At 60.6% G+C, this 17,435-nt stretch overlaps 6 protein-coding genes across 6 annotated transcripts; 3 read left to right on the forward strand and 3 right to left on the reverse strand.

Annotated features, from left to right (window-relative positions):
* Nucleotides 1-956: 956 nt before the first annotated feature.
* BDZ90DRAFT_194413 (putative ras-related protein rab-18) lies at nucleotides 957-1,932 on the reverse strand. The gene is made up of 2 exons (XM_025503902.1): nucleotides 1,222-1,932; nucleotides 957-1,144 (listed from the first exon to the last, which is right to left on the reverse strand). The coding sequence occupies exons 1-2, from the start codon at nucleotides 1,771-1,773 to the stop codon at nucleotides 1,013-1,015; spliced, it is 684 nt and encodes a 227-aa protein (XP_025361510.1). The 5' UTR covers nucleotides 1,774-1,932; the 3' UTR covers nucleotides 957-1,012.
* Nucleotides 1,933-2,094: 162 nt separating this feature from the next.
* On the reverse strand, nucleotides 2,095-3,554 carry BDZ90DRAFT_227605 (hypothetical protein; the record flags this gene model as incomplete). The annotated part of the gene is made up of 2 exons (XM_025504765.1): nucleotides 2,095-3,220; nucleotides 3,289-3,554. 2 exons carry the CDS (start codon nucleotides 3,552-3,554, stop codon nucleotides 2,095-2,097), a joined length of 1,392 nt encoding a protein of 463 aa, XP_025361511.1.
* A 174-nt stretch (nucleotides 3,555-3,728) lies between these two features.
* Nucleotides 3,729-6,336, forward strand: BDZ90DRAFT_261153 (TPR-like protein; the record flags this gene model as incomplete). Its single annotated transcript, XM_025508344.1, has 3 exons — nucleotides 3,729-5,169; nucleotides 5,242-5,409; nucleotides 5,498-6,336. 3 exons carry the CDS (start codon nucleotides 3,729-3,731, stop codon nucleotides 6,334-6,336), a joined length of 2,448 nt encoding a protein of 815 aa, XP_025361512.1.
* Nucleotides 6,157-8,683, reverse strand: BDZ90DRAFT_232993 (DEAD-domain-containing protein). Its single transcript, XM_025506470.1, has one exon. It carries the CDS (start codon nucleotides 8,648-8,650, stop codon nucleotides 6,407-6,409), a length of 2,244 nt encoding a protein of 747 aa, XP_025361513.1. The 5' UTR covers nucleotides 8,651-8,683; the 3' UTR covers nucleotides 6,157-6,406.
* Nucleotides 8,684-9,766: 1,083 nt separating this feature from the next.
* On the forward strand, nucleotides 9,767-10,588 carry BDZ90DRAFT_261155 (hypothetical protein; the record flags this gene model as incomplete). Its single annotated transcript, XM_025508345.1, has 3 exons — nucleotides 9,767-9,775; nucleotides 9,855-10,260; nucleotides 10,332-10,588. 3 exons carry the CDS (start codon nucleotides 9,767-9,769, stop codon nucleotides 10,586-10,588), a joined length of 672 nt encoding a protein of 223 aa, XP_025361514.1.
* A 5,700-nt stretch (nucleotides 10,589-16,288) lies between these two features.
* Nucleotides 16,289-17,149, forward strand: BDZ90DRAFT_280384 (hypothetical protein). Its single transcript, XM_025509273.1, has 2 exons — nucleotides 16,289-16,627; nucleotides 16,712-17,149. Exons 1-2 carry the CDS (start codon nucleotides 16,326-16,328, stop codon nucleotides 17,055-17,057), a joined length of 648 nt encoding a protein of 215 aa, XP_025361515.1. The 5' UTR covers nucleotides 16,289-16,325; the 3' UTR covers nucleotides 17,058-17,149.
* The last annotated feature ends 286 nt before the right edge of the window (nucleotides 17,150-17,435 follow it).

The following is a 17,435-nucleotide window of genomic DNA, read 5'->3' on the forward strand; positions in this document are numbered from 1 at the left end:
CTGCATGGATATCATGATCACGCGCCTCTTCCCCGTGGCATACTGCGACGGCGGCGGCGGCGGCGGTGGTGGTGGTGGCAACAATGCTGGCAGCGGGGCAGGCGGTCCCTCCTCGAGCACGCCCAACTTCGGTCGGTGGGGCGCTGCGGAAGAGGCAGAAGCGCAACGCGAGTGGGAGAAGCGCTACGAGGACTGCCGGGCGAGGCTCGAAGCTGAAGCGGAGAAGCAAGCCAAAGGGGTAGCGGACCTACAGGACTTGCTGGCTGGATACTTGGAAGGGGCAGCGGATGGGGCGGAAGAGGAAGACTACGATGACGCCGCGGACGTAACGGCCTCGCACCTCTTCGACGAGCTATCCAGCGCTAGCAACACGAGCGAAGCGGGCCAAGCACTACGTCGCGGACTCAGCGACGTCGACGTCGCCAAGAAGGGAAGCATCATCCGTCGCCTAGTCGAGCTCACCGGCGCGAGAGCAGAATCGCTCCGCCTGCAATGGTCGAGCGATGTCGAAGGTCAGCTGGCGAAGATGTGCCCGCGTAGGAGGGTTCGAAGCTTCCGTGTCTGCAGATTCGTGGATACTGCCTCGAGCATGGCCGAAGATGGCGCACCATCGACTTTGCGCCGATCCTGCAAGCGTACCGTCCAGCTCACAATCTGGGATGTGGATGGGCTCGGAGCAGGGGGGGGCGCTCCTTCTTCTTCGAGTGGCAGCGTCGGCGGAGGCGGTGGGAGCAGACTTGCTGCGGGCGGTCCTGGGAGTAGCGACGACTTCCTCGCACAAGGGCATCGCTATCGTGTCACCAACCTGATGCCAGCCCAGCGCTACGCGTGGAGGGGGGCGGACGTAGCTGCCGACGTCTTTCTGGCTACGAGGCGCGACTCGCAGTGGAGGAGGATGTGAGAGATGGCACGGTGCACCACTTCATTCAGTCATAGAGGGGTGGTGAGAATGGTATCAAGATTAGCAGACATCAAGTGTGGCAGATCGTGGCGTGAGAGATGGGAGGATGAGCTAGCAGCTGCACCCTCCGGAGTTGGCACCTTGATCGCCGCCTGAAGCAAGATTGACGCTCCCTGGCAGTCGATCGCCGGGTCTCGTGGCGCTGTTGGGCTGCGATTGCCAGAGAGCTGGGGTGGAGATGATCTGCAGGACAGCCCGGAGGAGAAGTGTCAGCGTGCGCGTAGTTTGGTATTATCTGTATGCTCGCGCGTGCGACTCACCTCCTCAACCAACTCATCAAAGGCCTCTTGAACTCCACGTCCCTCCTTAGCACTCGCCTCGACGAAAAGCTTCGCCCCGCGCCTCTTAGCCATCTCCCTCCCCTCCTCCTCCGTCACCACTCTAGCCAAATCTCGATCCACCTTATTCCCTACCAAGCAGCGCACCACTCCCGGTCCATTCTCGTCAGATGAGCGAGGAGCAAAAGTGTCCAACTCGTCGAACCACCCTTCCAAACCTTCGAAGCTCTCCCTACTCGTCACATCGTACACGACCACCACACCCTGTGCCCCCCTGTAGTAGCTACTAGTCAAGGTCCTAAATCGTTCCTGTCCCGCGGTATCCCAGAGGGAGAGGCGGAATTTACGCCCATCGGCGAGGGTGATCGTTTTGATCTGGTAATCAATGCCGATGGTTGCGGTAGATTCTTCTGGGGGAAGGAAGTCGTCGTTTGTGAAGCGGAGTAGGAGGGATGATTTGCCTACGCTCGAGGAGCCGATGAGGAGGAGCTTGAGGGTGGGGATTGGGAGGGACGAGCTCGAAGAGGAGGACATGGTGGGCGATGTGGAGCGCGAGAACAGGGGTGGATGCTGCGTCTGGCTAGTCGAAGTGATGCTGTTGAGCAGTCGGAAGCGATGCTGATGCTGTGTGTCGAGCGCAGCAGGAGATTAGAGGTGAAGAGGGGAAAGACGATGCGGGATTGGACCTCGGATGCGCCACTCATCGTCGAGGGAGCGCCGCCTCCACCGGCGCAGCCCCTCGCTCTCTATCCGCCGTGCCGCCCTTCTTTTCACGCTACCAAGGATCATTACGACAGATGGAAGGCACTTTGACATCTATGATGAATAGAGGAGTCCTCATTACAGTCGCAGCGTTCACGCCGCCTTGGTCTTTTTGCCCTTCTTCTTGTCCCCTCCCTTCTTGCTCTCCTCCTTCCCCTCCGCCTCCTCCCCACCATCCGTCCACCTCCAAACTTCCTTCCACTCGCCCCTCTTCAAGCTCTGCAGCGCGACAGCTGCCACGCACGCCGGGCTCAAGTAGAGAAGAGCAGGCTGCGCGGCCTGAAATACGTGCATGACACCCATCGTCGTCGCCAGACCTGCCACGTAGGCGGTCAGAGTGGCAGTGAAGTAAGGCTTGGGGAAATTGACATCGGTGCGACGGAAGTTGGCCAGCTTGGAAGGGGAGAGGGAGGAGCTGTGCAGATGTTGGTCGAAACGGAGTGCAAGGGCAATGAAGATACCAGGAATCACAATATCGCCGAGACCGAGCATGGTCATCTGCCATTTTGGTGCTCCCCTAACCACCTCCAGGATGGCCTGCATCGTCTTGCCCTTGCCCTCGGCTCCCAAGTAGTATGCAGCCACCTGAGGCAGGTTCTTGGGAAAGATGATTTTGATCGGTCCAGCGTCAAAGTTGCGTGCTACGGAGACCATGACCTCTGTGCCGAAGACCCAGAAGACGTCGTAGACGAAGAGACCGCCGAGCATGATGCTGCCCGTGAGGAAAGAGTCGAGGCCCATAAGGGAGACGGCATTGAGGGCGAGGCAGAGGGCGATGCTGTTCGAGGCGAGCCAGTGGCGCGTTGTGTAGAAGGCGATGATGGGGAGGAGGGAGAACAGCGCAAGGCCAGCGTGGGCTTCGGCGAGACGGGTGAGGAGGATGGTCCGCTTGCGAGGGACGTCGGCCGGATCTTCCACGTCGGCCACGCTCTCGCCTTTCTTGGCCTTCTTTTCCCTCTCTTCTCTTCTAGCCTTCTCCTCTTCCTTCCTCTCCTTTTCCGTCAAGCGATGCGTCACCACGACCTTGTACTTCCTTGCCTCTTTCCACTTCGCTGGGCCAATGCTCCACGCATAGAGGGAGACGACGACCTTGAGGACGGCTGCAGCGCCCACTACGGCAAAGTAGGCTCCCAATACGCGGTCAACCCACTTGCGGTCGAGGAACTTGAAGACGAGGTACATGCTGAAGAGGACGAGGGAGCCGATGAGGGGGAAGAGCCTGTGCGAGCGCAGGGAGGGACAGTCAGTTGTGCGCGGTGAGGAAGGGGAAGCTGCACACCTGCTCACCATGCATCTTGGCTAGTGAGAGTCTCCGTGGCCAGAGGCTCGTCCTCCTCATCCTCACCATCGCTCTCGTCATCCTCGTCAGCCGTCTTCTTGTCCTTCTTTGCCTTCTTCTGATCGCGCTTGGCCTTGAGCACACTCGCAGGCGTCCTGAGCGACTGAAAGGACCCAAAGTAGATGGGCAGCAGCGCGAGCGTGATGAGGGAGATGTAGGCGATGAAGAGGGGAGCATCCTTGCCCAGTGGGCTGGACGAGGCACCGGGAGGCATGTTGGAGGGGTGGGGGATGAAGAGGAAAGGCAGAGCGGACGGACAGGTCGCGTCGTCTCAGTCGCCTCTCGTTCCTCTCTCTCTCTCCGCCGCGCGCCTTTCCTTGCAACCAACACTTGACAAGGCTCCACGTCGACAACAACATCCTCAACGGCTCGAGGGCGGGTCGCCACGATGAATGCTCCATCACCGCCGTCACCCTCTCAGCGTCAAGAGCATCGACAATGGCAAGATGTAGACCCCGTATATGCACGCAATTCCCTCGTCATCGCAGCGCGACACCTCTCGCTGCGCGGCCTCGACAATGCAGCTCATTGGGCCTTGGATTTGGCAAACTCGATGCCTCCCACGGCGTCAACATCAGCTCAGAGCTGGTTCTATGATCAGGCTTCGCGTGGTGGTTCATCAAGAGGACAGCCGACCGCAGCTGCCACACCAGCTCGTCGAACCCCTTCATCGTCCTCTTCCTCTTCCTCCTCGTACCCAATGCAATCCACACCCTTCTTGGGCGTTGTACCTCCGCCATCCTCCTCTTCCTCGCTGGTAGGCACAGCCAACTCATCACCACAACGCCCCTCACAACAAGCGCACGCGGGATCAACGCTGGGACTAGTAGACGCGGGTACGCCGAGCCAGTCGAATCAGTACCACCCAGACCTCTCGACGTCGGGACGCTTTCCGGCTCCCTTTCGTCATCCGCCGAGCCCATTGGCCAACCTCAGCGCAAGTGCAGACGATGATGGGCGGCAGGACAAGACCTTCGAGCGGGGTGAGAGCTCAAGAGGAGAAGATGAAACGCGCGAGGGGCAAGAACGGGAGGAAGACGAAAGAATGGGCGAACCGTCCTCTTCTGCCTCTTCACCACGTTCGGCGCATGTTCGTTTCGCATCTGAAGGCGTTGCTGGGACGTCGTTCCCGCCAGTCGAAGAAGGTGGCGAAGAGATGCAAGATGGCATGGGCGGCTACGGCGGCCTCGATGAGGACTCCGTGGCCTACGACTTGGCACTTACGAGCTTCCGGACAGGTCAGTTGGACCGCGCTGTCAGTACGCTGAACAGGAGCAAAGAGCGCCTGCAGAGTCGTATGAGGGGCCATTCACGCCGTAAAGAATCGGCGCGCTCCACCTTCTTGCGATGCTACGCCGCGATGCTCATCGTAGAGCGCGATGCCGAGAGCGAAGCGGGAAGCCAGACCAGCGCGAGGTTGGCTGCCCTCCTTAAGGACCTGATCTATCTCCCCGACCCCACTCCTACCAATCAAGTGGACACATCCCTCCTCCTCCTCCTGCGCTCCATCCTGCTTCGCAAGCTCAAACGTCGCATAGAAGCATTGGACTGCGTCATCCGATCTCTCCTGCTCCTCCCTTACAACTGGACCGCCTGGCTTGAGCTGCACGCACTCGTCGAGCCTGGAGAGGTCGAGGAGATCGCGCAGCTGCTTCCGAAGAGCTTCATGACTGGATTTTGGAGGGAGTACACTGAGAGGCAGGGACTGAGTGGGAGGGGCAGGGGGCCAACGGGCCTAGGCGCGGACAGGGTTGAAGTGTTGATGGGCATCTTTCCTGAGAGTGCTTATTTGTGGACTGCGCTCGGGTCGACGAGATATGTACAGCAAGGTGAGCAGAGCGATACACTGCAAGAGTACTGTGATGTTAACCCCTTTCCCCTCCACCGCACCGCGCACGCAGAGTTCACCTCGGCAATCGAAGCCTTCGAGTATGCACTCGAGCTCGACCCCTACCGCGCTGAAGGGCTCGCCGACTACAGCAATGCCCTCTTCCTGCTAGAGAGGAGCGAAGAGCTCAGCGAGTTGGCTCATCGCGTGAGCAAGTGGGGCTCTAGCCACCCTGAAGTTGGTGAGTAGACGCGACCCGAGGGCGCCAAGCAGGTACGCGAGAATCCGTGCTAATCAACTCCTGTCCGCTCGCCCAGCCTGCGCAATAGGCAACCACTTCTACTACCAATCCGATCACGTACGCGCCATCTCGTCCTTCAAGCGCGCGACCCTCCTCGACCCAGGCTGTGTAGCCGCCTACATCCTACTGGGCCACGCCTTCATCGAAGTCAAGAATGCGGGAGCAGCATCAGACATGTACCGACGGGCCATCAGTGTCAACCCGCGAGACTATCGTCCCTGGCACGGCTTGGGCAAGGTGTACGAGCTCCTCGAAGGGTGGAGCTTTGCGGTGCATTACTACCTCAAGGCCGCGGCTATAGCGCCTTATACGGGCATCGTCTGGCAGAGCCTTGCGGCCGTGTACGGGCGTATGGGCAGGAGAAGCGATGCGGTTGGGGCACATGCGCGACATCTGAGCTGCGTCCACGAGGGAGACGCGGAGGCACAGCTGGATTGTATTGCTGCGATACTGAATTTGCTGAGTGGGGACGAAGCGGACGAGGAGGCGGCCACCCATTGGCATCGCAGAGCGGTCGCGCTCCTACTTGCTGCGGCTGATGGGGACGAGGGAAATGACTCGGTCGCCACCGGTCGTTGGGCAGAGTCCTTCGTCCGGGCAGCAAAGGCCGTAGCGGGGCTGCCGCAAGCCTTCTCCCCACCTTCGCGCGACGCCTTATTGGTTAGTGCGGATCCTCCGCCGACGGATCGCCTCGAGAACACGGCGCTGGCGCATGAGTACCTCAAGAGGGTCGTGGCAGCCCCGCCTGCTTCGAATGAGACGATGGACTCGGCTGGGGATGAGGAGGAGAAGAGGAGTGGAGAGCGATGGCGACACGAGGCGGAGGAGCTGATCAAGTGGTTGAATGCGGTGGTTGGAGGGGGATGAGGCGTGAGAGAGATGCAATTGGTGACATAAGGTTGCGCAGTACGCGAGAGGATAGGCTGGGTGCGCTGCTTCACCTCTTCTTCGAGCCACCCCCCACGCGCAGCGGGTCCTTCTTCCTCCCCCCGCCACCGCCTGCATTACCACCTCTGCCCCTTCCTCTGCCTCGCCCACCCCGCCCACTAGCACCACCCCGCTGGCCCGCACCCTTCCTCATCCCCACGTACCCCAAACTCCTCCCATGCTCATCGTACGAAACGCTAGATCGCTTTCCTCCGCCATCCTCGCCATCCACCTCGCTCAACCTCGGCGCCCTCAACTCCTCACCGCGCTCTTGAAGTGCGCTCCTTCCTCCAGCAGGCAGCAGATATGCCGGAACGTGCTTCAGATGCCTGCCAGGCCCGTTTGCTACCCCACCACTACCACCCTTCTGCGCCGCCACGTCATGTCGGAGGAACAATGCATCGCGCGGATTATCCTCCCACCAACCCTGAAGTCGCTCACTCCTCAGCATCTCCCTCGCCACCTCTGCCTTTCTCGCCTCCTTGACCTTGACCCGCGTAGTCGTCGCACGCAAAGCGTCCTCAACACGATAGCGGAACCCTTCGACCGTAGGCCAGTGAACGAGCCATGGACGCACATCAGCGCGGGAGCGACTCATGTGGCGGGAGATCTTGCGCCACGTCTTTGCGTCCAGCTGGGAGGTGGGCGATGCCAATCCTTTAATGGCCGTCAAACCACCCGGAGCCGCCTTGTCCAACGAGGAGACGGCAGTCTCTGCCGCGCTGCCCGCTCCTTGCACGCGTTTACCTGCCAGGTGCGAGGGGACCACGAAGCTCAGAGCGATTCCGGTAGAATGGCCGCGAGCTGTACGACCTATGCGATGGATGTAGGAGGAGAGGGAGGTGGGGAGGTCGAAGTTGATTACGCAGGAGACGGAGATGAAGTCGATTCCGCGGGAGACGCCGTACTCGGTGGTGAGCTTGGACTTCTTGGTCGACGAAGAGGCGTCCTTGCCCTTGCTTGTCTTCTTTGAAGATGATTCTGCCTTGGCGTCTTCTGCCTCTTTGCGCTTGCGCTTCCCTGCGGCAGCAGAGGTGGGCGTTTCCCCCTCGTCTTCATCGTCGTCCTTCTCGGTCTCTGCCTCCTCCTCGCCCTCTCCTTCCTGCGCCTCCTCTTCCACCTCCTTCTCAGCCGGCTCCATCAAATCTTCATCCTTGGTGCCCAACCCACTGCTCGCCTCATCCGTAGCAATGACGACATCGTACACCCCCTTGTTGAACTCCTGCACAACGTGATACCTCGAGTTGGCAGGCATCTCGGCATTGAGGACACACGACTTGACGCCGAAGGCCTCGAGGAAGAGCTTGACCTTGTAGCCTCGATCGACGTCGTTGACGAAGATCAAGACCTTGCCGCGCACAAGCTTGAGGCGCAGCAGCACGTAGACGAGGAGGAACTTGGACTCCTCGGAGAGGTGTACGTAGTATTGGCGAAGGTGGGCATGGTGCGTAGGGTCTTGCAGGTTGAGCACTTGTGCCTTGCGACTGCCTCCCTTGGCGAGGAGATCCCGCAGCTCCTCTACGTCCTGACTCATCGTCGCGGACATGAGGTAGCTCTGATAGCTTTGCGGCAGGACATTGAGGGCGAAGAGGGATCGTACAGCTGCGTCGTGTCCGTAGGAGAGGAGAAGGTCTGCCTCGTCCAGTACGAGGGAGTGAAGAGCTTCAAGATTGAGCGACTTGGTCTGTTGCAGAGCCTTGAGTGCTGAAGAGGGAGTGGCGACGACGACATCTGGTCGATCGGCGAGGGCGAGAGCGTGTACCGAGGCTGAGGCGTCTCGCGCAATGTTGGCTACGCGCACATCGTGCTGTCCGCCTGAGCCGGCGCAGATACGGCCTACGTGCGAGGTGACCTGTTCAGCGAGCTCGCGGGTCGGTACGAGTATGAGAGCTCGAGTTCGCTGGTATTGCCCGCTCGCCTTTCCCTCTGCCTCTTTCGCCTTGATGATCTTTTGCACCACGGGCAGGGCATAGGCGAGCGTCTTTCCTGAGCCAGTGCGGGCGCGAGCGACAATGTCGTGTCCCGATAGCGCGAGGGGCAGCACCTGAGCTTGCACTGGCGTTGGGTGGGAGAAGCGCAGAGAGGAGAGGGCGACGAGGATGGGAGGCGAGAGGAGGTGGGACATCGAGGCAAAGGTGGGCAACTCCGAGGTGGGAGTGGCAGAGGGCAGGGTGAGTTGCATCTCTTTTCCATCCCCCGAGTCGGAGGCGGCCATGGCCTGCTTTGAGGTCGACGCCTCTGCTTCTGTTGCCATGATGATGGTGATGAGGAGGGCTTGTATGCGTCAGGTGAATTGAAGGAAAGGCAGCAGCGCTCAAGAGGCGGACTGGAGTGAAATTCTTCGACCCGACATGCCGCTCGCGTGGCACAACGAGCAGGCGCGCCTGCCCGCCCGCCTGCCCGCGAAGATGATGATCACGGCTCACCTCGCCTCGCTCGCCTCGCTCGATCGTTGACGCCAAAGCATTCACAAGAACGCGAGTCGCAACAACCCCTCAAGCCCATCGGACATCGCTTCCGTGATAATCAGCCACTCGACGCTGGCCCTCGTCTGAGCAGCGGGCGCGGAGATGAGAAGCCGAGCGAGCTGACTACGCCGAGGATACCATTTACCCGCAGTCTGGCTGACTCCTTGCTTTGTACGGTGGTGTTTGCGCCTGCTCCCCGGTGAACTCATCCATCGTCTACTGCTTCACCTCCTGCAGCTTTCCGCAGCGCGACCTAATCAACTGCTCGTCGTGCGGGACGAGCGAGCCGATGAGCGAGCGCAATGGCGAAGCGGATCGAGAGGACGCCAAGCATCCAATCACTTCCGGGCGAGACGGCACGGGCGAGAACGTTCCAACGTAGAACGTCGTCAAGGCAAGCGTAGAGCTTGCACAACGTCCACACTCGGTCCGGCAGTCCCTCTTTGTCCTCGACGAAGGGGAGGCGAGAGGGGATAAGAGGGCGCCCTTTTCCCCCCCCCCTCCTCGTCCAGCATCCTCCTCCGCCTCTTCTCTCCTCCTCCCACTCTCCTCCACGCTCTCCTCCCCACGATGAGCTCTCACCCGCTCATCATGGTGTAGGATGATGCTGTATACCCACTTCGCCCAGCCAACATCGTCACTACGTGGTATCCCTCGATCAAGTCGAACCACAACTCGGCCAAAGACTCCGTCGTAGAGCTGTAGCGAATCACAAGCGCAGTGTTTACGGGACGAGGCCCGCAAGCGAACCAAGGCGACTGCGCGTTGGCGACATACCCGACAAGCGACATGCCCTCTCTGCCAATCAGCACCTTGCTGCGCCGACCAATTCGCACACGTTGAGGCTATCGACACAGACTTTGATCACGAGTCTGGCCCCGACCTCATGGTGGCAATGACAGATGGTCTGGGTGAGTGGAGAGCATAGGGCGGCGAGACGAGAGCAACGAACACGTCGCTGACGACTCACGCGCTCCTCATCCTCGCCAGATACTCCCACCATGCCATGATGCGATGAAGGCGGCCAACACCTTTGCGGACCGAGAGCCAGAAGGCACGCTCTTCGGCCACTCGGCACACCCCGACATAATCGCCTGTATGGCCCGGTGGTCAGGTTGGGACGGCCTTAAGAAGGCCGATAAGGAGGGTCTCAAAAGGGCCGCTCTAAAGCTCATGGGTCAGAACTGGAAGGCCATTGAAAGCGCATCCAAGGGTCAAAAGCCCAAAGTTGCGGTTGAATGGCGAACGGGGAGCGCGATCGCCGGCTTGGTCAAAGACAGGACGTCGGGCCAGATAGGGCACCGCCTGTGGCAACCGTCGCTTCCTCTGTTGGGCCGCGCTCGAGCAATCATCTTGCTCGGCGCAGACTGCTTGGCATGCGACAAGCAGTCGTTTGGTGAGCTTGACTCTGACTCGGACAGACGAGCGTGGATAGCGCTGACCCTCTCCCTGACCCTTGCGCCTCAGCCTGGGTCCTGCGGCGCTCGCCCGCCACACTTGTGGTTTGGGCGTACGTGGACAGCGCAGGCACAGCAACGTTCGAGGTCTATCAGCGCCAGACGCTGATCAAGATGCTCGAGGGCAAGCGGGTGGACACGAGGGGAAAGGTGTGGAACCCTGCCGAGCACGATCTTCCTGGTAACACGCCCATCACGCTCAGTCTGTATAATTGGTACAGCCTCAACGTCATCGGCGTGTTACCAGGGAGATTGGGCCGGTCGTAGGGTGTGGAGAGATGAGGAACATCGTGTTGTTGTGAATGACTATCCTTGCTTGCTATCTTTTCCATCGTGAGCCACGACTGTGTGGAGTGAAGAGCGAGCTCGCAATCAGCGACGTGCTGAGGCGTGGTACGCATCGTGCTCTGCGGCGAGCGCTTGAGGAGCGAGGAGGTCGAGACGGTGTTGTCCGCCTAGGTTCGAGCGCTGCCCGCCAGCAGACGCACGCGCTCGCGCTCACCGTAGCATGCTCGGCAGACGAGCTGCTCACACGGCGGCTTGCTTTTGACAAGATAATTTCGTAAAAAGATGCATTAGTAAACTCGTCAAGAAGCAGTAGCGAAGTAGACGTGATGTAGACGGTCGCAAAAGAGATGAAAGGTCTCGTGCTCAGCGCGCTTACTTGCGCGGCCCAAACTTGGTACCAAAAGTAGTCTTCGATCCCGAGGCGACGGGTGGTGATGCCGAAACTTGAGACGAGTGGGCAGACGTTCGCTCCTTGCGCTTGCCCAATGACGTCGAGGCCACGGGACTCGCCCGCTTCTTCATGTTGGTCGAGACGATGGCAAAGTCCTCGATGTCGTCGATGTCGTCTTCCTCTTGCTTGGCAGCAGAGTTGTTGCTCGTCTGGGAGAGGGGTTGCATCTCATCGAGGGCCTTGCGCTCCGCAGAGGCAGACACGAAGCCCTCGGCGGCAGGAAGAGGCGGTGACGTCGCCTTCTCTTGCTTGACGGCCATCTCGCGTTTTGGGCTCTTGGCGCCGGGCTCCTTGGCCGCAGCTGGGTGAAGCAGCAATGCTCCACGAGGCAGCTTGCAAACCCACTTCTCCTCGTCCATGAGCGTGAAGAAGTCTTGCAACAGTGGCGCCGCGCTCAGAGTCTTGCGCGACCCGACAATGACTACCTTTCGCTGGGCTCGCGTGAGAGCGACGTTGATGCGACGCCAGTCGTTGAGCAGCTCGCCGATGCCGCGTTGCCCCAGGTCGTTTGATCGAACGAGTGAGAGCAGGACGACGGGCTTGTCACGACCTTGCGAACGGTCAGCCGTCAGGATCTCGATGTCCTCTCCCGACGTGGAGCGACCAGAGACGTCGCGTTTAATCTCCGCAGCAGTGCGACGACGCCGGCTGTTGGCGTGAATCTCCTGGCTCGTCTTGGGTACGAGGAGGAGACGCTGCAGGAGCTTGAGCTGCTGACGGTACGGCGTGATGACGGCGATGTCTGATGGCGCAACGCCAGCTAGGACCAGAGTACGAGCGAGCTGTTGGAGGATACCGGCCTCGACGTCGTTCTGCACCATTCGGCCACGGCGCGACTCGTGGCCGGGCACAGCATCGGTGTCGACGAAGACGGCCTGGCGTTGTGGGTTGAGGAGGCTCTCGAGCCAGCAGTCCTGCTTGCAGGTGGACGCCGAGTGCACTTCGTCGAGGGCGGCCTGTTTCGTGGGGACGTCGAGGACCTGCTTCGCCACCGCGTCGCTACCACACTTCAGCAGCCCTTGATAGATGAGGTGGTTGCTGATCTTCATGATGCTTTCGTTCATGCGGTACTGTCGCGTCAGGTAGACCGTCGAGTCTGCGTGTGCGTCGCTAAGTCGCTTGAACAGGCTGACGTCTAGGCCTTGATCCTTGGCAATTGGATTGCGTACGAGTGGCGGCAGCTGGAAGTGGTCGCCGACGAGGACGAACTTGTCGGCGAAGCGCATAGGGCCTAGGCAGGAGGGCAAAGTGATCTGACTGGCCTCGTCTACGATACAATAGTCGAACTTGCGGCGAGCGAAAGTGGCGTGGCCTGTTGACAGGCAGGTGGTGCCCACGACGTTGGGCGTGTTGATGACATCGTCTAGCTCTTCGACGGTTGTAGTGGGCGGGAGCGTGCACGATTGGATGTCGGGGTGGACGCGATCCGCGTTGCCGAGACGCAGGAGACGCACCCCTTCCACGCCAACAAGCTTGCGCAGGATGGTATCAACGGCAGAGTGCGTGTAGCTAGCCAAGAGGATCGTCTTGCCGCGTGAGGTGAGGAGCTTGATGAGTTCGGCGATGGTCGTCGTCTTTCCTGTGCCGGGCATGCCGAGTATGAGAGTGTAGTCCTCGGATGCCAGGACCTTGCGCATAGCAGCGCGCTGATCGTCGTTGAGGTGGGCGGGCAGTCGGTCAACCGCTCCGTACTCGGTGTTGCCGTATCGTGGCGGCGCCAGATCGACGATGAGCTCGCGATGACGCTGGTCACGCTGCGTCGTCGACCAGAAGAGGCGCGAAAGCTGGAAGCGGATCTTGGCCATGCCGTCCGAATACTCGTCGCGGTCGATGCGGAACGTGAGGTCGAGCTTGTCTACGGTAGCTGGCTGGCCCTGCTCAATCGCGATGCGCTCGATGATGGCGTCCAAGTGGTGGTCCAGGCCTGCAATCACGGACGTGCTGGTGATGTCGACGATGTAGCCGTGTGCGACGGAGAATGTGTGAGGCTCGATGCTGACAACGATGGGGTCGCCTGGGGTGAGCGAGCCGCCGAGGAGGGACTGGCCGGGCGATCCTAGCGCTGGCTTGCGAGTGAAGCGGTAGGTGTAGGCGTGCATGTCCCCGCTCGAGCCGCCAAGACCAAAGTCGATTGGGTTTGGCTCGATGAGCATGTTGGCGAAGCAGCGGCCTACCTCCTCGCGAGCTGCGGCAGTGAGCGTCCAAAGCTCGCGCTTGAACTTGACGACGTCCCTGTGCGGGTCCAGGAGCAGAGGTTAGCGGGGTTGGATGCAAGTGGAACTCGGCGCTACCCACTCTTCCTCCAGACTGAGCAGTCGCTCCCACTTGGCGTAAAAGGCAAGGTGCGCCGGCGTGAGGTGAGAAGTGAGCTGGTCGTACTGCACCGCAATCTCGCTGGGAGCGTCGGGATCCTCGACAACCCGATCGACGGCCTTGCGGTACAGCATGCAGCCGTCTTGAGCAAAGCAGCGCCCGCATTGGCGCTCATTGTCGATCGTCGGCGGCAGCACCGTGTTGCGATCAGGATTCTCAAGGGCCTGTCCGAGGACTACATCCTGCTGCTCGTCTGGCCTGATGTAGCGTCCGTCTTCGTCAACATCCTCGCTCGCGGCGTTATGTCGAATCCAGTATGCGAGCTCGTTGCGGCCGACGATGAGACCGCGCACCTCGTTGCGGGTACGGCGAACGCGATGCATGTCGCCGCTGCGTGAGTAGTAGAGGAGGCCAGACTTGACGTCGGTGCCGTAGCGATCGCTCATGATGAGAGTGTACAGCATCGTCTGCGCGCGGTGCTCGAGGACGTCCACTGACCGACCCGTCTTGATCTCCATGGGCATGATGGAGACGGAGCGCTCCTTGCGTTGTGCGGGCGCTTGCGGGGCAGAATGCGAGCGTCGGTAGAATGACGTTTGCGGGACGTGGTCGATGGTTCGTCCTGCGTGCGTCTCCTGGATCTCGACTTCGACGCTGACGTCCATCTTGCCCTTCAGGCCGTACATGGGGGACCAAATTTCTCTGTGCCGGCGAGGCGACCGTCAGTGATCAACCTCGCACCCGCTGTCAGCGCGCGCGCCACTCACTCCTCTACATCAAAGACGTGCGTGACTCGGGCTAGCGTGGGCACTGCGCTGCGAGCGTCGAGCAGGATTGCGTCGTCCTTGAACATGCCGGCCATGTCGAGAGCTCCGTCCATGCCGCGGAACAAGCTGCGCGTGCGCGAGGGCGCGAGGGCGCGAGGTCAGCTTGGTCTACGCCGCTATCGCGGTACTCGCCGGCTCACCCCTGAAACTGCTCGCCGGTCAGATCGGCTCGATTCGCAGCCAGCGTGTCCTCCAAGTAACGCCGCGCAAACTCGCCAAACGGTCGGCAGAGATCCAACAGCTTCTCCATGCCCGCTGACGTCTCGATGTTGCAGCAGAGCAGGCCGGCGAGATTGTTCAAGACTTGAAGTCGCACCTGCTTGAGGACGAACGACAGGGAGAAGTTGGTACGCCCCGGTCCGTACCACGTCACGGGGAAAGGCATGTCCATGTACGGCGCCAGAGCCTCCTGCGAGTCGTACTCCGGGACGTGATCGCGCGTGTGCTCGTCTGGCTCTAAGCCCATGCCCGTCAAACAAGCCTGCAAGACCTCGTGCAGCATGTTGCCCATCACAATCGCCTCGCCCATGTGGTCTACCGCACCCGTGCCGTGGACGCGCTGCTTGACCAGCGGCTTGCGGACGCACGTGGGGACATCGCAGACTGCCGTCGCTGTGACGAGGGTGTCTGGGTGGAGGACGAGGAGGTTGTCGGCGTGGCGTGACGTGGAGAGGGGAGAGGAAGACTCGAGGTACATCGTGGCGATGGTCGGGCGTGGGGCAAGCAATGCCTCCTCGTCTATGTCATCGAAAAGGCCTGCGCTAGAGTCGAAGGAGGATGGCGGCAGATCTTCCTCCTCCGCATGGTGCGCGTCGAGCTTGGGTTCCCTGCCCTCGTACCTGGCGTCCCTGGCCTCCCGATCTTTTGCCTCCTGCTCATCGCAGCGTCGCACCTCGGCCTCATCCTCAAAGCTCGCAGTCTCGTCATCCCAATTCCCAACGCAATGAATGTAGTCACCCGCCTTGACTCTCGTCGCAGTCCACTCTTCTCGCAGTACAACTTTGCGCTTCTTGGCCTCTGACCTCCCATCCCACGAGGCGAGGGGCGGTTCACCCTCGGCCGCCTTGTCTTCGTGATACTGCGCACCTCGACGAGGACGCTCCATACAGAGCAGGATCTTCTGCGGGCGCTCCGAGACACGATCCGAGTTGGGGAGTTGGTATTCGTACGTCGTCTCGCGGACAGAGAGTACGCGGCAGCGTATGTAGGAGCGGTGAATGCGGTGGGCAGACTGCAAGAGGGGTCGGGTCAGCTCTGATTCGATCTCAAGCCTCGAGCGTCGCGCGTCGCGCGTCGCAGCTCACCTTCTCTTGCTTTGCGCGCTGCGCCCATAGCTTGCTTTGCGTTCGACTTGCCTGCTTGACCAAGCTAGAGCCGCGTAGGTTCTGCCCTGGTGGGCGCACCGCAGTCGCACTCGCCGTCGCGCTAGGCTCAGGCTTGACGATCGGGGCCATCAGCTCCTTGTCGTCCAAATCGGCCAACCAGTCGTCGTCTACCGCGAAGGACGCATCGCTGAGGGCTGAATTGCTAGCAGGCTCCGTCTTGATGGCACGCAGAGGGGATTGAGCCGACTGAGAGCGGATCGGTGCACGCGTCGCCTGCGAGCCTCTCGAGAACGGGGCAGTCTGCCTTGAAGGGCCGGCCGCCGCGTTCCCCGTTGCTGAGCTCGACGGCTGTGGCGGTGGGCGCGGCGTTTTCGGCTTCGCAAATAGGCTCTGCGAGATCTGGCTGAGCGAAGGCTGTCTCGGCGGCTGCTTTGATCGAAAGGCGGTCGCAAAGGATGAGGGAGGAGGACGCGTCGAGGGAGATTGAGAGGCGGGAGCTGCAGCTTGGTCAACGTCCTTCAGAAGATCTGCCATGAAGGCATCGTCCGCAGACGATTGCGTCGAGGGATGCGCCATGGTGGCGAGAAGATCGAGCAAGCCCGGCCAGAGGCAGCGTCGCGATTCGAGAAGTAATGATTGAGTGTAGAGGAGCGAATCGCAGCTTGTCCGCGCCTGCCTCGTCCCACTTCCGTGTCGCACGTCGCGTTGAGCGGCGCGCCCGCGGGAGTGCGGGCGAGAGCAACTTCGCCGCGAGGGAGAGATACGAGTGCGCAAGGTGCAGGCACGAAACGGCATGGCAGATGCGTTTTGCCCTGAGAGCAAACGAAAGGATGATCCTTTTTCGCTCAGCCGCCGCTGAGCTAACATACAAGCTGATGACCGTCCAGGCTGCTCTTTGCCTCTCTACCACTCGCGCGACACGCTACCGATCAAATTCGACGGCTTTCCAACCTGAAAGCACGATGACGCCCTACGATATCCTGTTCACTTTTAAGGATAAGGAGGGCAATGACGCCTCTCATCTGATTCGCCAGTCCGGCGACCCCAGCGAGGAGGCGGTTGGAAACATGACGCTGAAACAGTGGAAAGCTATCTTTAAAAAGTGGGTCGAGTGCACACGAGGAAGGAGAGGCCTTCAACGACCACTGTCGCTGATCCGCAACCTTTCTCCTTTCTCTGTGCGCAGGATGATGGAGCGCAAGAGCACCGCGCGCCACGTCCTAGGCTGGTCTTCTACGGACATCAAGGCCGCACATGACGAGGACAAGACGCTTGGTCGCCTGGTGACGCGGCTGCTCGCTGCTGAGGAGGCAGCTCGCGAGCAGGAGGAGAGCGATGCTGCGACGCAGGCCGACTTCCTGCCCGGCCCGCGCAAAGACCCTGCTCTATCAACCACCCGCGTCAGTAGCAGAGCGAGCGAGGCATGCGAGCTCATGATGAAGGCCTTCGATGACAGGAGGAAGGCAGTGTACGAGGAACTGACGGAGGCTCAGGCCGCTTTCCAGGAGGCGGGCCTTGAGAAGGGGTCCTAGGAGAAAAGGCAATTCAAGGGATAGGCGAGGCGGTATCATGTAGATCGTTCGATCATCTTTCCTCTCGCTCTTCTGAAAAACATCGTCTTCGTCATCAGCATCATCATGGCTGCCCCTGCCAGCGCCTTGATCGGCCATAGCCCTTCCTTGCTACGCTATGACGACTTTGCTTTCCTGCAAGTCATCCGCCGACTGCGGCGGGGATCGCTGATCTTGAAGGGGGAGCAAGCGAGAGCGACGCCTCGCATGCTGCGAGATGGGCTCACTCGGCCACCGCATTACGTCTCATCGCCATGTGAAGCCCACCATCGGCGTTTCGATAGGCCGACTGAAGCTCGGGTGGTGATGAGGATTCACCCGACACGCTGAGTACGAGTA

Source organism: Jaminaea rosea (assembly GCF_003144245.1).
Source record: "Jaminaea rosea strain MCA 5214 unplaced genomic scaffold BDZ90scaffold_9, whole genome shotgun sequence".
NCBI classification, from domain to species: Eukaryota; Fungi; Basidiomycota; class Exobasidiomycetes; order Microstromatales; genus Jaminaea; species Jaminaea rosea.